The 24,084-nt window shown below is 39.7% G+C and overlaps 1 protein-coding gene across 8 annotated transcripts in view; it reads left to right on the top strand.

The window, feature by feature from the left end:
* LOC132406047 (PWWP domain-containing DNA repair factor 3A-like) overlaps positions 1–24,084 on the top strand; it is an 82,039-nt gene that overhangs the window by 30,244 nt on the left and 27,711 nt on the right. For 3 of the 8 annotated variants that reach the window (XR_009516048.1, XM_059991221.1, XM_059991222.1), the window contains exons 3-5: positions 10,071–10,159; positions 11,342–11,412; positions 13,730–14,989. Coding sequence is in view for 7 of the 8 variants with exons in the window: in XM_059991221.1 (XP_059847204.1) it covers positions 10,071–10,159; positions 11,342–11,412; positions 13,730–14,989 (1,420 nt within the window). In the remaining variant the exon portion in view is untranslated. Of the gene's footprint in view, positions 1–2,170; positions 2,216–10,070; positions 10,160–11,341; positions 11,413–13,729; positions 14,990–24,084 lie in introns of all 8 variants that reach the window. The other 5 variants (XM_059991225.1, XM_059991223.1, XM_059991226.1 and 2 more) reach the window with 3 other exon arrangements.

Here is a 24,084-nt window from a genome sequence, read left to right as displayed (position 1 = left end):
TATTGATACAAAATTAAAATGGTACTAGACCTTTTTAAATATGTAAATTGGGAGCCTGACGTGACCCACCATCCTCATCTAATAGTTGGTCACCAGGCCTGGCCTGCATTGGAATTATTTTCCATTGTTTATAGGATGTGGATGACTGCCATTCATTCTCTACCCTTAATGGCCTCCTGAATTGACTGGCTACTTGTGCCATTTTCAGAGGCTGTTAAAATCAACTTCTTCGGGCCTAATCACAAACAAGATAGTCAAGGTAGATTTCCTTTTATAAGAACATGTGTGAAGCAGATGGGGATTTACAATAATCTCAGTGTTTCCTTTCCCTTATTTTGTTGTTTAAAAAAAGCAAGTTGTGAGGAAGATTGCATAGTCTACTGAAGAATATAGGTAATTGAGTGGGTAACAAAAGTTTGGCAGATGAAATAGACAGGAATTTGAGATGTTTAATTATAGTAGGAAAGGTGGATTATTTAATGGAGACTGACTCAGAATGCTGCAGACATTAGCATCTTGTATCACTGCACATAGAATATACCAATTTAGCATATAGATAGACCAAATAATTGGGAAAGCAAATTGAATGTGGGCTGTTTTGATCTCTGAGACGAGCAAGTTGGTTTACAAGCAAATGTTGAGCAGGTCAGGACTGTGGATGTTGGAGTTTTGAAGGATCAGTAGTGATTTTATTGAAATGTGTAATTCTGAGAAGGATTGAGTCAGTTATACACCATGGAAACAGGCCCTCATCCCAATTCAACCATGCCAAACCAATTAACTGCCTATTCTTTGAAGGAATATTTCTACTTGTGGGAGCAGGGGCTCAAGCTAGGGGCACACTTTCAGAATAAAAGTACAGTAGTCCATTTTGAGATTGAAGTGAAAAGAAGATTCTCCTTTCAGAGGGTCTTGAATATTTCTAACTCTACCCAGAGAACTGTTGAGTTTACTCATTGACGAATATTATGGCAAATATTATTCTTTGACCGTAAAAGTTGAAGCCAGTGAAAAACGTAGGAAAATGGTGTCATGTCCAAGGTGGGATTAGTCATTTATCTTGTAGAATGGTAGAGCAGCCTTGAAGGGCAATGTAGCCTTCTTCTCCATTTATAGTAACTTGGATTCTTAAGTTCAACTGAGTAATGTCTCATGAAAAGAGAGGATTTTTGTGCGATTGGTTTTTCTCTGCAGTGTTGGTCAAGATTATATACCCAGTTATCAGGAGTAGGACTTAATGTTACAAGACTATTACTGTCTTTATGTTTTTTTTCCCCCTGGTGTGGTGCTTGTTGGAAGATTTAATTTTGAATTGCTAAATCCAAGACTCTCCTAATAGAGAGTACTCCCTGTACTCTTGTTACAACTTCCTCAAAAGTTGATCCTTTTGAGTCCTGTAAATCATAGCAAATCATAGATTCTGCTTTAACTTTTTTAAGCTTATAAATAGATGAGAAATATCTTAAATAATGAGAGATAATAGATGAGTACAATTTAGTACATTATGAAATACATGGATGTGGAATTATGTGGAAAAACTTAGCAGTGATTCTCCTTGTTTTAGAGAGTATCTTATTCCGTTCCAAGCACATTAATTCCATTAACGCAAGTTGTATCCTACAGAAATGTTTAATCATGATTAGCCACCTAAATTTGAGGCACAATTGTGGTATGACCAGTAAATCCTAGTAGTATGTTATCTGTTTATGGTTTATTTTATTAATTAGCTCAGTAGATTTTGTTTTCAATTGGGTATTTTTTTTTTCTCTTTCTTGCTCCCTCTTTGCCACAAAGCACTTTGATTTTGTGAAGGTCATCAATACCAATGAAAATGCTGCCCTGAGTAGATTTACATGTCTTGCACTTCGTGCTCACCTCAGACATGTCATTTTTTAATCAAAATGGGCAACTCTTGTCTCATTTTGTAGTGGGTGCCATTATTGGCCCCATTGTGGTGATGAATAGCCAATCGTGTATGGCCATCATGCACTCCAAAAGGCCAAGGTGACTCAGTTTCAATTGGGCCTGTCGTCTTAAGATTCCTTTAAGATCTTTATTGGAATGCTTTTTTTTTAATCTTCAGTTTCCAATGTTTTCTTTAATCTTTATTTTCTTATGGAACATTGTCTTAAACTTTCTTTTTGTATTTTTAACTATTGTGGTGCTATAGAAGTTACATTCTTCGTTGGGAAATTAACAAATACTCTCATAAAAGGTAAGATTCATATTGAAGTATCTATGTTTTTTCCTTGTAATGTGCATTTTAACTTTTGCACTTGGTGACAAAATCAGTTAAAGTTGGTACTAATTTTGCTTTCTAACCGGTTTGGTTTAACTTTGCCTTGCGACTACTGTTTTAAGTCTTTGCAATAAGAATCAGATTGAAGGAAAAACAACATTTTGAGGTCCCCTTGTGTATAATGCTCAGATGTATTTGCTTTTCTGGACCTAAAAAGATGTGTTCATTGTTGTACAGTTAACATAAGTGCACATTGGTCCTTGTGTATAATTGTTTTGATTCCAAAATATCTCCTTCTGGTGTTATTGAAACCAGAAAAATGTGCTACATTCCTAAGATGTGGTCAATAGTTTTAATATTCTCAATGGCAGAAGGGAGAGGATGGTGGTGGTCCATCATGTCTGATGAAGACAGGAAATTTGTGGGAGAGTTTTTAAAATAGAAAAGCCTTTGCACTGGAGAAATTCCACTCTACCTCAGAAGTCTGAGTCCAGTGGTATGAGTAGTCATCACAACTAGGTTCTTCTTTGGTTGCAGTAAGTGATCAGTACTTCTGTGCTTTGTCATGCCGTTTGCTCTCCACAGAGTGTTGCCATACTGCCTTCCTGGCTGTTGGATCTCACTAGATCTAATCCACCCAGTCCATTAGAGCTGACTTCACATGCTAGGGCAGACATGTCCCTATCTCACCAAGGCATGAGCTGTCCTCAGCTGGTTTACCTTGCCTGTCAGATTGGTGCACTGTGTGGCCACTGTCACTTACAAACTACTATTTGTGCCCTGGGTGAGAGCTGGGTGTCCAGTGGGAACCAAAGGTGAGTGAGCAGCCCCAGATAGAACACAAGTCCCTTCACCAGTGGTTCTAGCCCTCCTTGGACACCCAATTCACCCCAAAGAAAGAGCATGTTAGAGGCATAATTATCAATCTCAACTTGTATACCTATACTCCTCATCCTTTTCCAGTCCTGCCAAAGGGTCTTGGCCCAAAACATCGACTATACTCTTTTCGGTAGATGCTGCCTGGCCTGCTGTGTTCCTTTAACATTTTGTGTGTGTGTTGCTTGGATTTCTAGCATCTGCCAATTTTCTCCTGTTTATATATACCTTTTGCTGTCTTTACTGTAATGGGCAGCAAGATTTGTCCATTGTCCAGGTAAGGTAGAGTGCCAGCTGTTAGTGTAGTGGCATCAGCATCGGATTTTGAGGCGAATGGTCCCAAGTTCAAATCTATCTGTCTGGTTCTATCTGTGCTGGGTTGAGCATCAAGCTAGCAACTCAGCTTCATTTTTTTTTATATATGGTCAAACGCTAAGGAAATGTCAAAAATGCTGCCTGATGAGGTAGAACATTGCTTCACAACTGGGGGACTTGTGTTAAGTTTAATGGCCATCAGTTCCAGAGGCATGAATTTTTGCATGTATCAATTTTGGGTGTGATACAAGATATTTCTTGAAGCCTTTGATATCCCTTCTGCTGATTTGAGGACCTATAACTTGCCCCCGTTTGCCCCTCAATCTCAATTGGTGGGGTCAAACTTGATCCATCCCAAGCAGTGAGTATGTGCATTTGACTTGCCTGCCAGCCTGTAAGTTGAACTGCCTTCCAGGCACAAAACAAAAGAAACATTGTACCCTGCCCTACCCAAAATTTGGCAAGGCCACTATATTAACACCATCACTAGGCTTTCTTCCAAATCTTGGGTTTTATTGTTGCATGAAAAGGTATTTTTTTATGACAATAAGCCTTTTGAACCATTGGTGTTTGTTGGAACAGAGAGTACTGCTTCTGCTGATTAGGGATGAACTAATTTCCAAAAGAACAGAAAATTAAGTCTCCTATTCTTACCAGCAGTGTACTGGTAAGATTGCAAGAAAAAAGACTGAATAGTGTTTATGAGCATTAGGTCCTTGTGCACAATTTCCTTACTATTCTAGCTTCAATATAGAAGCATAGAAACATAGAAAATAGGTGCAGGAGTAGGCCATTCGGCCCTTCGAGCCTGCACCGCCATTCAGTATGATCACGGCTGATCATCCAGCTCAGAATCCTGTACCTGCTTTCTCGCCATACCCCCGATCCCTTTAGCCACAAGGGCCATATCTAACTTCCTCTTAAATATAGCCAATGAACTGGCCTCAACTGTTTCCTGTAGCAGAGAAATCCACAGATTCACCACTCTCTGTGTGAAGAAGTTTTTCCTCATCTCGGTCCTAAAAGGCTTCCCCTTTATCCTTAAACTGTGACCCCTTGTTCTGGACTCCCCCAACATCGGAAACAATCTTCCTGCATCTAGCCTGTCCAATCCCTTTAGAATTGTATACGCTTCAATAAGTTCCCCTCTCAATCTTCTAAATTCTAGTGAGTGTAAGCCTAGTCGATTCAGTCTTTCTTCATATGAAAGTCCTGCCATCTCAGGAGTCAATCTGGTGAACCTTCTTTGTACTCCCTCTATGGCAAGAATGTCTTTCCTCAGATTAGGGGACCAAAACTGCACACAATACTCTAGGTGTGGTCTCACCAGGGCCTTGTACAACTGCAGTAGAACCTCCATGCTCCTGTACTCAAATCCTTTTGCTATGATTGCCAACATACCATTTGCCTTTTTTACCGCCTGGTGTACCTACATGCCCACCTTCAATGACTGGTGTACAATGACACCCAGGTCTCGTTGCACCTCCCCTTTTCCTAATCAACCACCATTCAGATAATAATCTGTTTTCCTGTTCTTGCAACCAAAGTGGATAACCTCATATTTATCCACATTAAATTGCATCTGCCATGAATTTGCCCACTCAGCTAACCTATCCAAGTCACCCTGCATCCTCTTAGCATCCTCCTCACAGCTAACACTGCCGCCCAGTTTCGAGTCATCCGCAAACTTGGAGATGCTGCATTTAATTCCCTCGTCTAAATCATTAATTTATATTGTAAACAACTGGGGTCCCAGCACTGAGCCTTGCGGTACCCCACATTCTGAATGCCTGCCATTCTGAAAAGGTCCCGTCTACTCCCACTCTTTGCTTCTTATCTGCCAACCAATTCTCTATCCACATCAATACCATACCCCCAAATACCATGTGCTTTAAGTTTGCACACTAATCTCCTGTGTGGGACCTTGTCGAAAGCCTTTTGAAAATCTAAATATACCACATCCACTGGCTCTCCCCTATCCACTCTACTAGTTACATCTTCAAAAAATTCTATAAGATTCGTCAGACATGATTTTCCTTTCACTAATCCATGCTGACTTTGTCCAATGTTTTCACCTCTTTCCAAATGTGCTGTTATCATATCTTTGATAACCGACTCTAGCATTTTCCCCATCACTGATGTCACACTAACCAGTCTATAATTCCCTGGTTTTTCTCTCCCTCCTTTTTTAAAAAGTGGGGTTACATTAGCCACCCTCCAATCCTCAGGAACTAATCCAGAATCTAAGGAGTTTTGAAAAATTATCGCTAATGCGTCCAGTATTTCTTGGGCTACTTCCTTAAGCACTCTGGGATGCAGACCATCTGGCCCTGGGGATTTATCTGCCTTTAATCCCTTTAATTTACCTAACACTACTTCCCTACTAACATGTATTTCCCTCAGCTCCTCCATCTCACTAGACCCTCGGTCCCTTACTATTTCTGGAAGACTATTTATGTCCTCCTTAGTGAAGACAGAACCAAAGTAGTTATTCAATTGGTCTGCCATGTCCTTGTTCCCTATGATCAATTCACCTGCTTCTGACTGTAAGGGACCTACATTTGTCTTGACCAATCTTTTTCTTTTCACATATCTGTAAAAGCTTTTACAGTCAGTTTTTATGTTCCCTGCCAGCTTTCTCTCATAATCTTTTTTTCCCTTTCCTAATTAAGCCCTTTGTCCTCCTCTGCTGGTCTCTGAATTTCTCCCAGTCCTCAGGTGTGCCACTTTTTTTTTTGCTAATTTATATGTTTCTTCTTCGGACTTGATACTATCCCTAATTTCCCTTGTCAGCCACGGGTGCACTACCTTCCCTGGTTTATTCTTTTGCCAAACTGGGGTGAATAAATGTTGTAGTTCATCCATGCAATCTTTAAATGCTTGCCATTGCATATCCACTGTCAACACTTTAAGTATCATTTGCCCGTCTATCTTAGCTAATTCACATCTCATACCTTCAAAGTTACCCTTCTTTAAGTTCTGAACCTTTGTTTCTGAATTAACTGTCACTCTCCATCTTAATGAAGAATTCCACCATATTATGGTCACTCTTATCCAAGCGGCCTCGCACGACGACTCATTGCTCAATACCCAGTCTAGAATGGCCTGCTGTCTAGTTGGTTCCTCGACATGTTGGTTCAGAAAAACATCCTGCATACATTCCAAGAAATCCTCTTCCTCAGCACCCTTACCGATTTGGTTCACCCAATCTATGTGTAGATTGAAGTCACCCATTATAGCTACTGTTCCTTTATTGCACGCATTTCTAATTTCCTGTTTAATGCCATCCCCAACCTCACTACTATTGTTAGGTGGCCTGTACACAACTCCCACCAGCGTTTTCTGCCCCTTAGTGTTGTGCAGCTCTACCCATTTCGATTCCACATCCTCCAGGCTAAAATCCTTCCTTTCTATTGCGTTAATCTCCTCTCTAACCAGCAATGCTACCCCACTTCCTTTTCTTTCCTGTCTGTCCCTTCTGAATATTGAATATCCCTGGATGTTGAGCTCCCATCCTTGGTCATGCTGGAGCTATCTCTCTGTGATCCCAACAATATCATATTCATTAATAACTATCTGCACAATCAATTCATCCATCTTGTTACGAATGCTCCTCGCATTGACACACAAAGCCTTCAGGCGTGTTTTTACAACACTCTTAGCCCTTACACAATTATGTTGAAAAGTGGCCCTTTTTGCTTTTTGCCGTGGATTTGCCTGCCACTTTTACTTTTCACCTTAGTACTTTTTGCTTCTACCCTCATTTTTCACCCTTCTGTCTCTCTGCACTTGTTCCCATCCCCCTGCCATATTAGTTTAAAGCCTCCTGAACAGCAGTAGCAAACACTTCCCCTAGGACATTGGTTCCAGTCCAGCCCAGGTGCAGACCATACTGTTTATACCGGTCCCACCTCTCCCAGAACTGGTTCCAATGCCCTAGAAATTTGAATCCCTCCCCCTTGCACCATTTTTCAAGCCATGTATTCATCTGAAATATCCTCCTATTTCTACTCTGACTAGCACGTGGCACTGGTAGTAATCCAGAGATTATTACCTTTGTGGTCCTACTTTTTAGTTTATCTCCTAACTCCCTAAATTCACCTTGTAGGACCTCATCCCGTTTTTTTCCTATATCGTTGGTTCCTATGTGCACCACGACCACTGGCTGTTCACCCTCCCATTCCAGAATGTCCTGCAGCCACTCAGAGACATCCTTGACCCTTGCACCAGGGAGGCAACATACCATCCTGGAGTCTCATTTGCGGCCACAGAAACGCCTGTCTATTCCCTTTATAATTGAATCCCCTATCACTATAGCTCTCCCACTCCTTTTCCTTCCCTCCTGTGCCGCAGAGCCACCCATGGTGCAATGAACTTGGCTGCTGCTGCCTTCCCCTGATGAGACATCTCCCCCAACAGTATCCAAAACAGTATATCTGTTTAAGAGGGAGATGACCCCAGGGGGCTCCTGCATGACCTGCCAACTGCTACGCTGTCTAGTGGCCACCCATTCCCTTTCTGCCTGTGTAGCCTTTACCTGGGGTGTGGCCAACTCACTGAACGTGCTATTCACGACTTTCTCAGCATCGCGGATGCTCCAATATGAATCCAATCACAGCTCCAGGCGCTCAACGTGGTCTGCCAGAAGCTGCAGCTGGACACACTTCCTGCACACATAGTCGTCAGGGACACTGGAAGTCTTTAAAACTTTAAAGACTTTTTTTAAAAGTCTTTAGAACTTTAAAACATCTTTAAAACTAATGAAATAGGACCCATCCTAATTTGTGCCAGAGTAATCGATGACAATTTACACATGAATTATAAACTTCTGGAGAGACTGTGGTTTTGTGAATGATTATGGAACTGTAATTGTAGCACAGCTTGTACAGTGCAAAATAAACCTGTTCCATTCATACCATTTACCCCAAATGCAAATACAACAGCAGTTCAGTGGTGCCTTTGAGGCTTTCATGTGTACAATGACTAAAATGCTATGTCCGTGATTTATCATACTTGCTGCTGATTTTTAACTTGATTGTTACTGCTCTGTGAGGAAGTTAGGAGCTCAATTTGGCAGTGATTAATTAAATCAGAAAATATGATGTAGAGTTGCTCTGTTAGCAACCATTTACCAATGCTTGCTTGCCAATCTTTGGAGGCAGAGAACTGTGTCCCCATAATAACAGTGGAGCTGTAAATATAATAGATAATTAAACTTATGGAGCTAAGATTTCACATTGGCTCTATTCCATTTCTTCCTTTGAAACATTTAACATCATCTTAAGGAAATCATGATTGTTCTGCTATTCTACAGATCATTTGCTGATTCCACCTCATATTGCATCTGCTTCTTAATGACTTTATTTCATGCTTAACTAAATAGGATTCTGCCTAGTAAATCCAGTAAGTGTTTCACAGCATTAGTCCTGGCAGGTATGTTCCTCTAATGGTGATGTGTTGTTTTGGATAAAAATACTTTTCTATTTGTCGCATTTATAGCCCATCCTTAATTGTCTCTGAACTGAAGAACTGGTTAAGAAGAAACCATATTAAATGGTCTGGAGTCAAACCAGGCCTGACCAGGCAAAAATGTCAAATTTCCTTCCCTGAATTAATTAACAAATCAATGAGTTTATATAAGAAAATCTGGGTAGTTTTAAGATTATTGTAAGACTGATTTTCTTAACTTCAGATTTATTACTTGAATTGAGCAGCTTCAAGCTCCTGGGTGTCAAGACCTCTGAGGATCTAACTTGGTCCCAACATATTGATGTAGTCATAAAGAAGGCAAGACAGCAGCTATACTTTATTAGGAGTTTGAAGAGATTTGGCATGTCAACAAATACACTCAAAAACTTCTATAGTTGTACTGTGGAGAGCATTCTGACAGGCTGCATCACTGTCTGGTATGGAGAGGCCACTGCACAGGACCAAAGAAGCTGCAGAAGGTTGTAAATCTAGTCATCTCCATCTTGGGTACTAGCCTACAAAGTACCCAAGATATCTTTAGGGAGTGGTATCTCTGAAAGGCAGCATCCATTATTAAGGACGTCCACCACCCAGGGCATGCCCTTTAATCAGTGTTACCATCAGGCAGGCAATGCAGAAGCCTGAAAGCACACACTCAGCAATTCAGGAACAGCTTCTTCCCCTCTACCATCTGATTCCTAAGTGGACTTTAAAGCTTTGGACACTACCTCACTTCTTTTATTATACAGTATTTCTGTTTTTGCAGATTTTTAAAAAATAATCTATTCAATATACGTGGTTAATTTACTTAATTATTATTCTATTTTATAGATTATAATCTGCTGGATTATGTATTGCATTGAACTGCTGCTGCTAAGTTAACAAATTTCAGGTCATGTGCTGGTGATAATAAATCTGATTCTGAAATATTGCAATGATTGTGGTAGTATCCAAACTCATTTCTCAACGGGCCAGAACCGTTAAGTAATTGAACCGCTATGTTGTGACACCTCATTGTTTATATAAACTTCAGTAACTAATTGACTTCCTGAAGTTTTAGTCATGCAACAATCACAACTGCAACATTAGTTGTCTTTTAAGTACCCCACTTTGTATACTTTGTTGATGAATGTACAGTGTTGTCCACAACTTTTTTTTTTCTCTAAAAAAGATACTGTTGAAGTCTGGTATTTCTCCCAGTGAAACGCCCAAGACAAATTCAGACTGTTTGGATGTCCAAATAATATGCTTGGATAAACGGTAAGTATTAAAATTTAATTTTGTCAACACAAATCTTGACAGAATCATGCCCATTTAATTAAGTTCTATGACTAGAAAATGTAATAATTATTAGTTTTATTTTCTGTTCTTGTACCTTATTTTCTTCTGTTGGTGTTTCTCCAAAGTGGTAGGTGCATGTAACATGATGCCAAGGTGGTAGAAGAGGCAAATACATTAAAGACATTTAAGAGACTCTTAGGCACAGTAATGAAAGAAAAATGAAGACTTATGTGGGAGGGAAGGGTTAAATTTATCTTGTAGTAGGTTAAAGGGTGGGTACAACCTTGTGGTCCAGAGGGCTGATACTGTGTACCCAATATAACAAGGCTGTGTTAATTTCTCAGCTCATGCTGCTGTTGTCTGATCATTAAATAAATTGGGTACATACTCTCCAGATCCAAGGTTTTCTTAGAAAGCTCCACACTGAGGTACAGAAGGAATATCGTATTTGTGAAATTTTAGGTACTTTATTATTCTACTGCCCTGTAACAATGAACAAATGTGAAGCTGGGAAATGAACACTCAATCTGCATTTTCTACATAGTAGTGAAGGCAAGCCAATTGAACATTTGTGAGAGCTGTAATACACACAAAATGCTGGAAGAACCCACCAGGCCAGGCAGCATCTGTGGAAATGAGTAAACAGGTCTTGATGAATGGTTTCAGCTTGAAACATCAACTTTTCCATAGCCTGACTAGTTGAGTTCCTCCAGCATTTTGTTTGTATTACTTTGATTTGTAGCATCTGCAGATCTTCTCTTGTTTGTGAGAGCTGGTTGCTCAGGATTCTGGGTTACCTGATTCATTAGTCCTTTTCTAGAATTACAATTTTAAGACTCTCACATTGCACTCCTTAAAGCAAATAAGCAATACTTGTGATAGATGGAATTCATCTTGGGGAAAAGATTACTTAAAATTTTGAATATAATTGATGTTTTAAAGCCTATGATCAAAATAGAAGATTATTTCCAAAGGCATTCTGGCAATGGACAAATAAAATCTCTATTATATTACCTCAGGTGAATATCTAGAATGAAATTTCATGTACCCATTATAAAGCTACAGTGGAATTTCTAATGACAAATAGATAAATCAGATGTTCCTTTATCATTGTACATTAACCTTGCAAAATCAGTATATAACATTCAGTTTGTATTTGAGGTTGAGGGTTAAGCGCATTGACACAAGACCATTTGAGGAAGAACAAGTCAAAAGCATTAGCAGTGGATTGGGTGAGTCCTTGATAGCAACATACAGTTCTTCTACAACAAAAGCCGTTGAATGAGTTGAGCATTGAACATTATAAATGAAGATAACGGTGTCCAGCATTAGTTAAAGTAGTTTTGAGTGCTCTCATCTAATGTGGCAATCTCATTTTTTTATTCAATGAACAATTTTCTTATTGTTGCTCTGTATGTTTTTGTTCTGAGAAAATTTTGCATGTATGTCTCTTTCACGGTGTAGGTGACCCGAAGTGTAAGAGTCAATTGTTAAGGATGAGGTGATGGAGTACTTGGTGACACAGGCCAAGATAGTACAAAATCAGCATGGTTTCCTTCGGGGAAAATCCTGCTTGATGAACCTGGTGGAATTCTTTGAGGAGATGAGAAGTAGGATAGATAAAGGGGATACGGTGGATGTTGTATATTGAGACTTTCAGAAGGCCTTTGACAAGGTGTTACACATAAGGCTGCTTACCAATCTAAGAGCCCATGGTATTACAGGAAAGTTACTAACATGGGTAGAGCATTGGCTGATTGGTAGGAGGCAGCAAGTGGGAATAAAATGATACTTTTCTGGTTGGCTGCCAATGATTCGTGGTGTTCCACAGGGTCGGTGTTGGGAGCACTTTTTATGCTGTGTAACCCTCAGGCTCACCCAGCTCGCGCTTGTCTAGGGGAATCAGCCTTCGGCCCTGCCAGGCTGGGTAATCAAGTTTGTGTGGGTGCTGTGTAACGTACCTCCAGTTACAAACCCACAACGCAAAATATCAGACAGTACACCATATGCAATTAAATGATAGACTTTATGAATCTTAATCTGAAAATGGGGTTAGTAATGAAAATAAACAAAACAAAAAAAGGGCCCAAGTCAGAGTCCCCATTGGAGCACACTCAGTAGTCATTCTTCCACCATCGGTCTCCAAATGTTGCCGACCTTCGGACCTTCAGATCCCAGTCCACTCCGCCTGGTGGTCTACCAGCTCTCTCCACACGCATCCTCCCTCTTAATCGCTCCTTTACAAAAGACCGCGAAAAACCTGCATCCCAGACACACAAGAAGGAACGATGTTTCTTCCATTGGATAGCCACTGAATTCCAAAGTCCCATTATCTCTAATTATAACCCAAACATTGCTGCTACAGAAACCATTACCTTAACAGTGGAACATTGCATAGAAGCCATTACATTACCCTTAGCCGTGAAACCTTACAGCGTGTTACAACTGTATTTAAATTATAGCTTTGTTGCCAAGTTTGCAGATGATACGGAGGTTGGTGGAAGAGCAGGTAGTGTTAAGGAAATGGGTAGGATGCAGAAGGATTTGGACAGATCAGAAGACTGGGCAAGAAAGTGGCAAATGAAATACAATGTTAAAAAATGCATGGTTCTGCACTTTGGTTGTAGAAATAAATATATGGACTATTTTCTAAACGGAGAAAATTCAGGAATCTGAGATACAGAGGGACTTGAGAGTCCTTGTGCAGAACACACTGAAAGTAAACTTGCAGGTTGAGTCGGTGGTGAGGAAGGCCAGTGCCATGTTGCCATTCATTTCAAGAGGGCTAGAATACAAGAACAAGAGTGTGATGCTGAGGATTTATAAGGCACTGGTGAGGCCTCACTTTGCGTATTGTGAACTGTTTTGGGCCCCTCATCTTAGAAGAGATGTGCTGGCATTGCAGAGGGTCCAGATGAGGTTTACAGGGATGATTCCAGGAATGAAAGGGTTATCATATGAGGAGCGTTTGATGCTCTGGGTCTGTACTGGCTGGAATTCAGAAGGATGAGGGGGGTGGGGGAAATCTCATTAAACCTTTCAAGTGTTGAAAGGCCTTGACAGAGTAGATGTGGAAAGAATGTTTCCCATGGTGGGAGAGTCCAGGACAAGAGGGTACAGCCTCAGGATAGAGGGTTGCCCTTTCAGAACAGAGATGTGGAGAAATTTCTTTAGCCAAATGGTGGTGAATTTGTTGCCACATGCAGCTGTGGATGCCAGGTCGCTGGGTGTATTTAAGGCAGAGATTGATAGGTTCTTGATTGGACATGGCATCAAAGGTTGCAGGGAGAAAGCAGGAACTGGGGTTGAGAAGGAGAGGGGGGAAGGATCAGCCATGATTGAATGGCGGAGCAGAATCAATGGGCCAGATGGCCTAATTCTGCTCCTATGTTTTATGGTCTTGTGGTCTAAGTGCAAATTTATAGACATTACAGTAGTCACAGTGGCAGATATTTGCTTTGTTTCAGAAGTAGTAAGTCTTGTTTAATTTCAAGATGTTTTGAAGGTTTGTTTCTCCCTGTCTGATCAAGATCTTTTTTTTTAAAAAAGTGTGTCGAGAAGACTCTACTCATGAAGAAATTTTGGAGGAATTGACTTACAGGAAAGCACTTCGAATCGGCTTGGACATTTTAGCAGGCCAAGATTCCGATACCACTCAAATGACTATAAGCAAACCTGTAATGGAAAAGACTGGGGTATTTGCTTCAGAAGAGTTTAAAACGAGCGCTTGTGCTTTAAATTCTAATGTAACAAGCAGAACATTGAAGCCAAATGGAGTGCATTTGCTTCAAGAACAGGGGGGCACATGCACTCGGCAAAGTAGCAGGAGAGCATCTTGTGTTAAAAAAATGCCAGAAAATGAACGACGAAAAACATGGACTAGATCATGTACATTACTCCAGTCTTCAATTAAAATGAAAAGTGTGTCGGAAAAGGAAGAAGGTGGTATTGTAGGGAAAAGAAAAAGGGGGAGAATGAAAAAAGATCTTTGTCACCTCCAGAAAGATGCTTCAGAGTTTAGTCCCACACAATGTAACCAATCAATACAACCGATGAAATCAATACCTACTGAAAAAGATAAATCTTGCAGTAAAAAATGTGAGAGGTCACGAGAAAAGGGAAAGTCTTCATCCCAAGCCTGTAGTTCTACAGTCTCTGGAGTAAAGAAAGATCAAAATGGAACATTTAAAAAGAATAAACAGAAGTCAAGGGATTTTTGTAAGTCTCTCTGTGAAGGAGTTTCAAATTCTTTCCCAGCTAATTGTGACTCTCAAGAGGTTTGGACACCTGACATTCCTCATAGCTGTCTAGAATCTACTCCAAGACACAGAACTTGTGGAAATATTGGGTCATATAAATGTTCACAGCTTTTAAGCAGCAGTCAAAACATTGAGTCTGAAGAGAAAAGTGATTGGGTACAAACTCATGAGGTAGAAAAGCATAAAAGGAAAAAAGGAAAGAAACGTACAGAACCGATGGAAAGCCTTAATTCTAGCAAGACTTCCGCTGATTTGGATGCTAACGTGAACTCAAGCAACCAGTCAAATGTAGTGAGTATTGCACAACCAGAGAGTCCGGAACAACATGTACAGAGCTCTATATTTGAGTTTGCACTGGATGAGATAGTGAGCCCTATAAATGGAAGTAACCAGAAGTATAGTAGTTCAGAAAGTCTTCAGACAACCTGTCCTACTGCCATAACTATGGAGGGAGCATTAAGCCCTTTAAACATTAGGGAAGAGGAGGAAACTTTACCCACTGCATTGCTTGAAACTTGCCTTGGGTCATCGTCATTTGGAGTTGAAGTGGGTAAGATTATCTTTATATTGTAACATTAACTCTCTTTACTGTCCAGTCAGTAACAGAAATGGCTAATATATTTGACTTTAAAACCTGAAGGTTGAATTTCTTTAATATGGATTTTACATGTCTTGCATTTACTTGAAGTAAAACTACTTTTAGAAAGAATCATGATGTAGATTAGAAAATGTGATCTTAAAATATTAAGATTTACCTATGGAAATGCAATTCTGTGGTCTACATACACCATACCAAATATTGACATAACTGTAGCAAATTTGTTTAAGCCAAGGCAGTTAATCACTGGTCATCAAGAATCAATGACCTGGTAAAAATATGATTTGGGACCTTGAAGAGAAATAGGAAATTGAAATCTCTAAGAGTCATCTTGTGTCAATTTTTTTTTTGTTTTATTCAAATATTTTAGTTGGATTTAATTTGACTCAATACTTGGCTCAGTATTTTGCTCATTAAATTGAAAGCTACATTTACTGCAATTATCCCCTCAGAAACAGCTCAAATGATTTATTGTTAGGGAATATGACTAGAGGAATTAGACTTCACTGATCAATTTTTTTTTGAAGAAAAGCACTTAATGCTAACATGGTCTGCCAATAACTGGAGCTGAGGTTGAAATTCGTAAATGGTACTTGTAATAAACGTGGGAAGCAAAGCAGGGTAAATTATTTGTGAGAACGCAGTGAATGAAGGATAACTGCATTAAAATTACATGCAATCTGTCAGTCAGCGATGTGCATACTGTGCTTGATTAGCAGAGGAATTATTAGTTAACAGTATTTAATTAATCTTTCATGTCACCATATAACCATTTTAGAATGTCTGAATGTCTTTTACTTTCTCTGCTGTACTGGAACTGGTTCATAATTGAAGGTTGTCCTATTATAATTTATCATTCTTGATATTGATGAGCTTACAGCCTTACTTTCTGACATTTTATAAAGCTTCAATCACAGTAGTTTACCTGTTGTCATGAATAGATTTTGTAACATTTAAGTTTGAGCTTTACCTCTCTGTTTCCTGATATCATTTATTTGTTTGGTTTATCCATTTACATTTGGAAATCAAGAGAAATCAAAAGGCTGGGTTTCCCTGAGCCCTTGGCCCACACTTGCCACCCTGATTCCATATTAACCATATAACAATTACAGCATGGAAACAGGCCATCTCGGCCCTTCTAGTCCATGCCAAATGCTTACTCTCACCCAGTCCCACTGACCTGCACCCAGGGCGGAACCCTCCATTCCTTTCCTGTCCATATACCTATCCAATTTTTTTTTAAATGACAATATCGAACCTGCCTCTACCACTTCTACTGGAAGCTCATTCCACACAGCTACCACTCTCTGAGTAAAGAAATCGCCCCTCGTATTACCCTTAAACTTTTGCCCCCTAACTCTCAAATCATGTCCTCTTGTTTGAATCTCCCCTACTCTCAATGGAAAAAGCCTATCCATGTCAACTCTATCTATCCCCCTCATAATTTTAAATAACTCTATCAAGTGCTCCCTCAACCTTCTACGCTCCAAAGAATAAAGACCTAACTTGTTCAACCTTTCTCTGTAACTTAGGTGCTGAAACCCAGGTAACATTCTAGTAAATCTCATCTGTACTCTATTTTATTGACATCTTTCCTATAATTTGGTGACCAGAACTGTACACAATACTCCAAATTTGGCCTCACTAATGCTGTGAACAATTTTAACATTACATCCCAACTCCTATACTCAAGATTCTCTTTTTTAAAAAAAACCAAACAAATTCAGCATTAATCTATCAATATGTCCTGAGCAGTCAGGGCCAGACCATAAAATCCTTGCCCCTAAAATCCTTGGGGTTAAAAAAAATTGTCCTGACTTTTGCCATCTACTAAAGATATAATGGTTTTAATAGGGTTAAGTTTCCAAAGTTTAAAAACTAATTTTTAAAAAAACTTAATTATAAAAAAACTTTCAAGCACAAGCTTTAACTTATTCAAAACATGAAACAAGAGTCACATAACTAAATTGTAGCCTGCCTTATTCTTCCTTTCCCTGCACTTAAATCCTGTGCAGTTAGCAGATTCTCCATGAAAACACTGGGGTTTCTTCGTAAGCACTCTCTTCCCTGGATGTGGAAGAGAATTAGTGGTGGATCAGAGTGGTAGGTCTCTGACAAAGCCTGACCATTTAATTAGGGTCTTGCTACACAGGAGACTTGAAACTTGGACATTTCCACTAAAAAAAAACCCCTGAAAATTAAACAAAGCGCTTGAGAGATTATAAAGAGAAAAAAGAACTCAAGGGAATTAGAGGCAGAAGGAGGTCATGAAAAATCCTTGGCAAGTCGGATTAAAAATAATCTCAAGATATTCTGCGATCAAGAGGATAACTAGTGTGAGATCAGGAATATTAAGGAGAGAGGAAGCAATGAATGTGAATGAGCTTTAAGTGAGTAATTTGCAGCAGTATTTACCAAGGAGAATGACATGGAGGATAGTAAGATCAAGTGTGGAGCATGATAGAGGGCAATTTGAGAAAGATGATGTGGAAGATTTGGTCTTGGAACTGGATGTCCATGCTGAAAATGAGATGGTGGGAGCCAGAGAATTGAAGTTGTTAAAATGGTGGAGAGCATGCGAAGTGTCCTGGACATAGAGTAGCATGCAAAAGTTTGGGCACCCCGGTCAAAGTTTCTGTTACTGCGAATAGTTAAGTGAGTAGAAGATGAACTGACCTCCAAAAGTCATAAAGTTAAAGATGAAACATACTTTTCAACATTTTAACCAAGATTAGTGTATTATTTTTATTTTGTACAATTATAGAGTGAAAAAAGGAAAGGAGCACCATGCAAATATTTGGGCACCCTGAGAGATTTGAGCTCTCAGATAACTTTTACCATGGTCTCAGACCTTAATTAGCTTGTCCACAGTCATCATTGGGAAAGGCCAGGTGATGCAAATTTCAAAGCTTTATAAATACCCTGACTCCTCAAACCTTTTCCTAACAATCATCAGCCATGGTCTCCTCTAAGCAGCTGCTTAGCACTCTGAAAATTAAAATAAATGATGCCCACAAAGCAGGAGAAGGCTATACGAAGATAGCAAAGCATTTTCAGGTAGCCGTTTCCTCAGTTCATAATGTAATTAAGACATGGCAGTTAATAGGAACGGTGGAGGTCAAGTTGATGTCTGGAAGACCAAGAAAACCAAGGACATACTAGAGGCAAGAAACATGCTCCGGACACGCTAGAGGCAGGGAAAATGTTCCCGATGTTGGGGGAGTCCAGAGCCAGAGGCCACAGTTTAAGAATAAGGGGTAGGCCATTTAGAACAGAGTTGTAAAAAAAACTTTTTCACCCAGAGAGTTGTGGATCTATGGAATGCTCTGACTCAGAAGGCAGTGGAGGCCAATTCACTGGATGCGTTCAAGAAAGAGTTAGATACAGCTCTTAAAGATAGCGGAGTCAAGGGATATGGGGAGAAGATAGGAACAGGGTACTGATTGTGGATGATCAGCCATGATCACATTGAAAAGCGGTGCTGGCTCAAAGGGCCAAATGGCCTACTGTACTTATTGTCTGTTATCTAAAACTTTTCGAGAGAACTGCTTGTAGCATTGCTAGAAAGGCAAATCAAAACCCCCGTTTGATTGTAAAAGACCTTCAGGAAGACTTAGCAGACTCTGGAGTGGTGGTGCACTGTTCTACTGTGCAGCGACGCCTGCACAAATATGACCTTCATGGAAGAGTCATCAGAAGAAAACCTTTCCTGCATCCTCGCCACAAAATTCAGCGTCAGAAGTTTGCAAAGCGACATCTAAACAAGCCTGATGCATTTTGGAAACAAGTCCTGTGGACTGATGAAGTTAAAGTAGAACTTACTGGCTGCAATAAGCAAAGCTATGTTTGGACAGAAAAGGTGTGGAATTTCATGAAAAGAACACCTCTCCAACTGTTAAACATGGGGGTGAATTGATCATGCTTTGGGCTTGTGTTGCAGCCAGTAGCACAAGGAACATTTCACTGGTAGAGGGAAGAATGAATTCAATTAAATACCAGCAAATTCTGAAAGCAAACATCAAACCGCCTGTAAAAAATAAATAAATAAATAGATTTTTAAATGCTGAAGATGAAAAGAGGATGGCTTCTACAACAGGATAATGCTCCTAAACACACCTCGAAATCCACAGTGGACTACCTCAAGAGCCGCAAGCTGAAGGTTTTGCCATGGTCCTCGCAGTCCCCTGACCTAAACGTCATCAAAAATCTATGGATAGACCTCAAAAGAGCAATGCCTGCAGGATGGCCCAAGAAACTCACAGAACTAGGTGCCTTTTACAGGAAAGAATGGGTGAAAATCTCCCAGACAAGAATTGAAAGACTCTTAAGGCTGATTTATACTTCTGCATAGGCTCTACACTGTAGCCTATGCAAATAGCCTGTGCTGTTGTGAGCATTTATACCTGTGCGTTGGTGTGTCTGCATCACTCTGCAATTCACCACCAAAACACTAGTTGGTGGTGGGGTTTCTATGCCGCTGTGTTGAGTTTCTGTATGCATTTCAAACAATGGAGACTGAGCGCATCATGTTGGAACTGGAGCTAATAAATGTTGAACACGGGTTACTTATATTGAAATTACTGCAATGCAGGAAAGAGAGAAGACGTCGGAGGAGATGGTGTGTATGACCATTGAGGCAGAAGGAGGGTGAATTTTCTGTGCTTGTCCGGCCACTGAGAGACGTGGACAAGGAAATGCATTTCAAATATTTTCAGATGTCGGTAGGTGGATTTGACAATTTTGTCCATCGTTCAGAAGCATCCAGAAATGCATAGAAGGAAATGCGATGCACCAAGCGGACCGATCACATTTGTTGCGGTCTGCATCGCCATGACACGTAGTTACATTTTTGGGGAGGTACGTGTCAGGCTACTGTGTAGGGTAGGTAGATTCGACGCAGAAGTATAAATTGGCCTTTAGCTGAGTACAGGTAGCGTTTACAAGCTGTGATACTTGCCAAAGGGGGTGTTACTAAGTACTGACCATGCAGGGTGCCCAAACTTTTGCCTCAGACCCATTTCCTTTTTTGTTATTTTGAAACTGTAAAAGATGGAAATGGAAAAGGTAATCTTGCTTAAAATATTGAAGAAATGTGTCATCTCTAACTTGATGCCTTTTGGAAATCGGGTCATCTGTTACTGTGAATAGCTAAGTGAGTAAAAGAAATTTTGACCGGGGTGCCCAAACTACATGCCACTGTAAGTGGGAAGGGACTGGACCAGGGGGACAAGATGGAGCTGCGGTAAGAGGAGATAACTCAGTAAAATAAGAGCAGGCAGAAACAATGGGTCTATCAGGGTAGTCTTGTTTGTGAATCTTGGGTCAGGGGTAGAAATGAGCAGTATGGGGTTGGGGAACTTCCAAGTGTGCTTTGATAGAGAATTGTACTAGTCTGAAAACTGAAAGATTGCAATTTTGGTGGGGGGGGGGGGAGCAAATTAATCTTTTTTAATGAAATATTTGCATATAAGGCTGCATCTGTGGAAGAGAAATCAAGTTAATATTTCGGGTCAAAAACCCTTTTATTAGAATTAGTCTGACCCTTCTTCAACCTTGGCCCACCACCATGTCTGAGAATATCAGGAAACCACAGTAAGTGGTAGAAATTCGATAGCATGCAAACTCTGCAAAGACAGCAGATGAGCACAGGATTATATCCAGATCCCTGCAGTTCCGAGGCAGCCTCTTTGACTTCTGCAGTCCTGTGCTGCTCATCGATTATTTCCTCCAAAGTGATGTGACAGCACATACATCTATAACCAAAGACATTAAATATTTTTGATTGTGTAGCCTGGGGAAAGGTATACACACAGGACAACAAATACTTTTTCAGGTCTTAAATTCCTTTATCTGTTTTGGATGTTTTATTGCAGAAAGAGGGTATCAAAGTAAAAACAACAAAATAAATTTTAAAAACAGTTCCTGACATTACAATCTCAGTTTAACTTCAGACCACACTCTTGTTACGCATACAGAATGAAAATAACTAAAACAAAATATACAAAGCCAATACGGTAGTGGCAGTTCTAAAAAAGCAATACAACATTAGAATCCCACCTTGTACACAACATTGAAAATATGAATAAATGCATCTTATCTCAACTAAGATGTACTCAAATTTGGCACACACATGCTTAACTTCCAAACACGCATAGGCAAGACCTTGAAATGAGTTCTCGCTCACGTTGCGTGAACAGAAATTAACACATTCACATTACTCTGTTACATTGGCATTCAGTCATGAAACAATAAAGAAAGGCAAATAAGCTTGTACAATATATTGCCTTGTAGTTGAATTACTAAAAAGGCTAACCTAGAGGCCAGTTAAGGAACTTAGTAATCCGGCTATCCAGTGCTGAACAATTTACTCGCAAAAATCTAAAGCATTCACGTGTAAAACACATCAAGTTACTAATACTCTAGATTTACAAACAAGAATAAATGAATTTACATGGATAATATCAAATATTATTCATCTTTCCTCACCAACAGTATTCTAACGTCGTCCTTTCTAGAACATGGCAACTCTTCATGCTACTCCATCCATGCAAAAAGACATCATTGTTTTCTCTTAAAGGCACAGGCAGCTATTTTAGCATTGCTAAGGTGAATACACAAGTGCATTTTCACAATAAAAAGTGATATTCAATGGTCACCTGGTTACATTGATATTATGTAAAACATGCTTTGTAACATAATAGAAATGTGAAATGGAGGACAAAAGGAGACCCTTGCAGATCTTGGTGTGGGGAGGGGGGAGAAATAATTAAGAGCTGCACATTCAAACTCACATTTACTTGCTATTCAACCATACATGAATACCTGCAAATACAGCCAAACAAAACTGCGTTACTCTGGGGCCAAGGTGCAAAACAGTACCAACAGTCATTCACAGCACAAGGCTCACGTAGCACCTGTAAGACAGTAAAATAGAATCCCACACAAAAAAATGTATTTCAAGTCACTGAGTTCATGAATGTTGAAGCTATCTGCAGTCAAACGCAACACATCTTGTCTCCTGCCAAGCGAGCACTGGAGAGCAACACAGGCTGCAGCATGGATTTTGTACCAGATTCCTTCCATGCTTTTCCTGGCTGGCTGCAAGCAGATGACATTGCGGTTTTGAGGCTTAGTGCTCATTATGATAGAGACCACGCAGCCCTTCTGTTGTTCACCAATAAAATTGAGTCAGACTTGCAAGATTCCACATAATCAATGTCCAACAGGGTCTTGCAATCGTGAGAATAGTGACTAAGACAACCCACACCACCCTCGTGCATAATGCCTCTGACACAGGCAGCAGTGTGATCCACACCAGTTCCAGCCCCTTCAGTTTCTTTGCCAATGAGCATCTTGTCGATGGGGTAGATCTGCAGTCTTAATGTTCAGGAGGGTCTTCTGATCATAACAAAAACATTTCGGGAAAAAGTCAATAACACCTGTGTTTGGCCCCTTAGAAGCTACTCTTTCCAAGCATGCCACAAGCTTACTGGAAGCCAATCCAGGAAGATGCTGTAACTCTGAATATAAAAAACGAAACACTCAGGTCAGGCAGTATCTGTGGAAAGAGAAACAACTCAAATTTGATTTCCAAGTTTCTTCAACAGATCTTCATTTTTTCATCAGATCTTCATCAAGGTTGTGCTTGTATTTTATTTAAGAGAGCAATCCTGCCAGATTCATATCTCAAAAGCATTTCCTGTATCATTAATTTTTGTTTTCTGAAAAATCTGAGGATTGAAGAATCACTTGAGAATTAGTTCTGTTACAGGCATCAAAGGTTTATGGTTTATCTCCGGGGAGAGAGGTGTGTTCCAGATGTCTGTACAAAACGAAGGAAATCTACCTTTTCCAGTCATCTTGGGCTACAAACCAATAGTGCTAACAATTAAGACCATAATATATAGGAGCAGCATTTGGTCCATGAAGTCTGCTCTGCCATTCAATCATGGCTAATTTTAAATATTTAAAATTAATATTTAATTTAACTTTAATGGAGTTGTGTCTGATGCTTGTGTGTGAGGTGGGCTTTGGGGCTCTAACATTTTTGTCATTCAGTCATCGGGTTTTCTTCTGTTTCATGGATATCTACGAAGAGGAAGAGTTTCGGCTGTATATATATTCTCTGATAATAATGGAACCATTGAACCATTACTTGCATTCTCAAAAAGGAGCACTCTAAACATACTAGAGACAGATGACAGCTCTGGGTCATTCGTGTGTTGCATCTGTCCCATTATTAAAATAGTCTGAATGTGGTTTTTTAATAAGTGTTTTCACAAGTATCCTTTTAATTAATCTACTTTTCCATTTTGACATTTGAGGTTGAAGGTCTTCGGGATAGAAATTAAATGTAGCTCATAAATATCCTGTTTGTGGATGAGAAAATTGAACATCAAATCTAGCCCTTTAGCTATAGAATCAGAAGCTGACTATCTTATGATATGTAAACCTAAAATACAAATGTGATTATAAAATTCTCATCTTCCTGAATGAATGTGGCTCCAATATCACTAAAGAAGCACAATGTTGTCCTAGACAAAGCAACCTATTCCATTATCATCAGATCAGGCAGACTGAATATTTGCAATTGTCATCACTGGTGCACTATGTCGATACAAATCACATAGAATCTATGGCCTGTTGTGTGAATGGAATCCATTTGGACCATTTTTGTCAATTGTTTTTAGTTGTAATATAATATGAAATTTTAATCTGCTCTACTAACATTAGTATGGGAAATTTAAGTTGCAGGAATTAATTGGATTTTTAGCTTTTGCAGAGGTTTTCCCCATCTGTGTTTTGTAATTACTTTCTTAGCCTTGTCTCTGTTCTCATTAGCAAGTCTCTACTCTCAATTTTTTTGGTTCTACGACTGCCACATTACTAGGATCTTTGGGTCTGCTCCCAGCCTAGTGTCACTTACTTTAAAGATTCATTGTTCTGTTGGCCCTTGTTAACAGAATCCATCAAGCAGTTAATCACATACTCAGCTCCCAGTGGCAGCGCAGTGTATATCTTTCTGATTATTTTCAGCAGAACAAATG

The sequence above is a fragment of the Hypanus sabinus genome, chromosome 16, assembly GCF_030144855.1.
Source record: "Hypanus sabinus isolate sHypSab1 chromosome 16, sHypSab1.hap1, whole genome shotgun sequence".
Taxonomy (NCBI): domain Eukaryota; kingdom Metazoa; phylum Chordata; class Chondrichthyes; order Myliobatiformes; family Dasyatidae; genus Hypanus; species Hypanus sabinus.
Note: the sequence above shows the minus strand (reverse complement) of the source record. Positions and strands in the feature narration are given on the sequence as shown.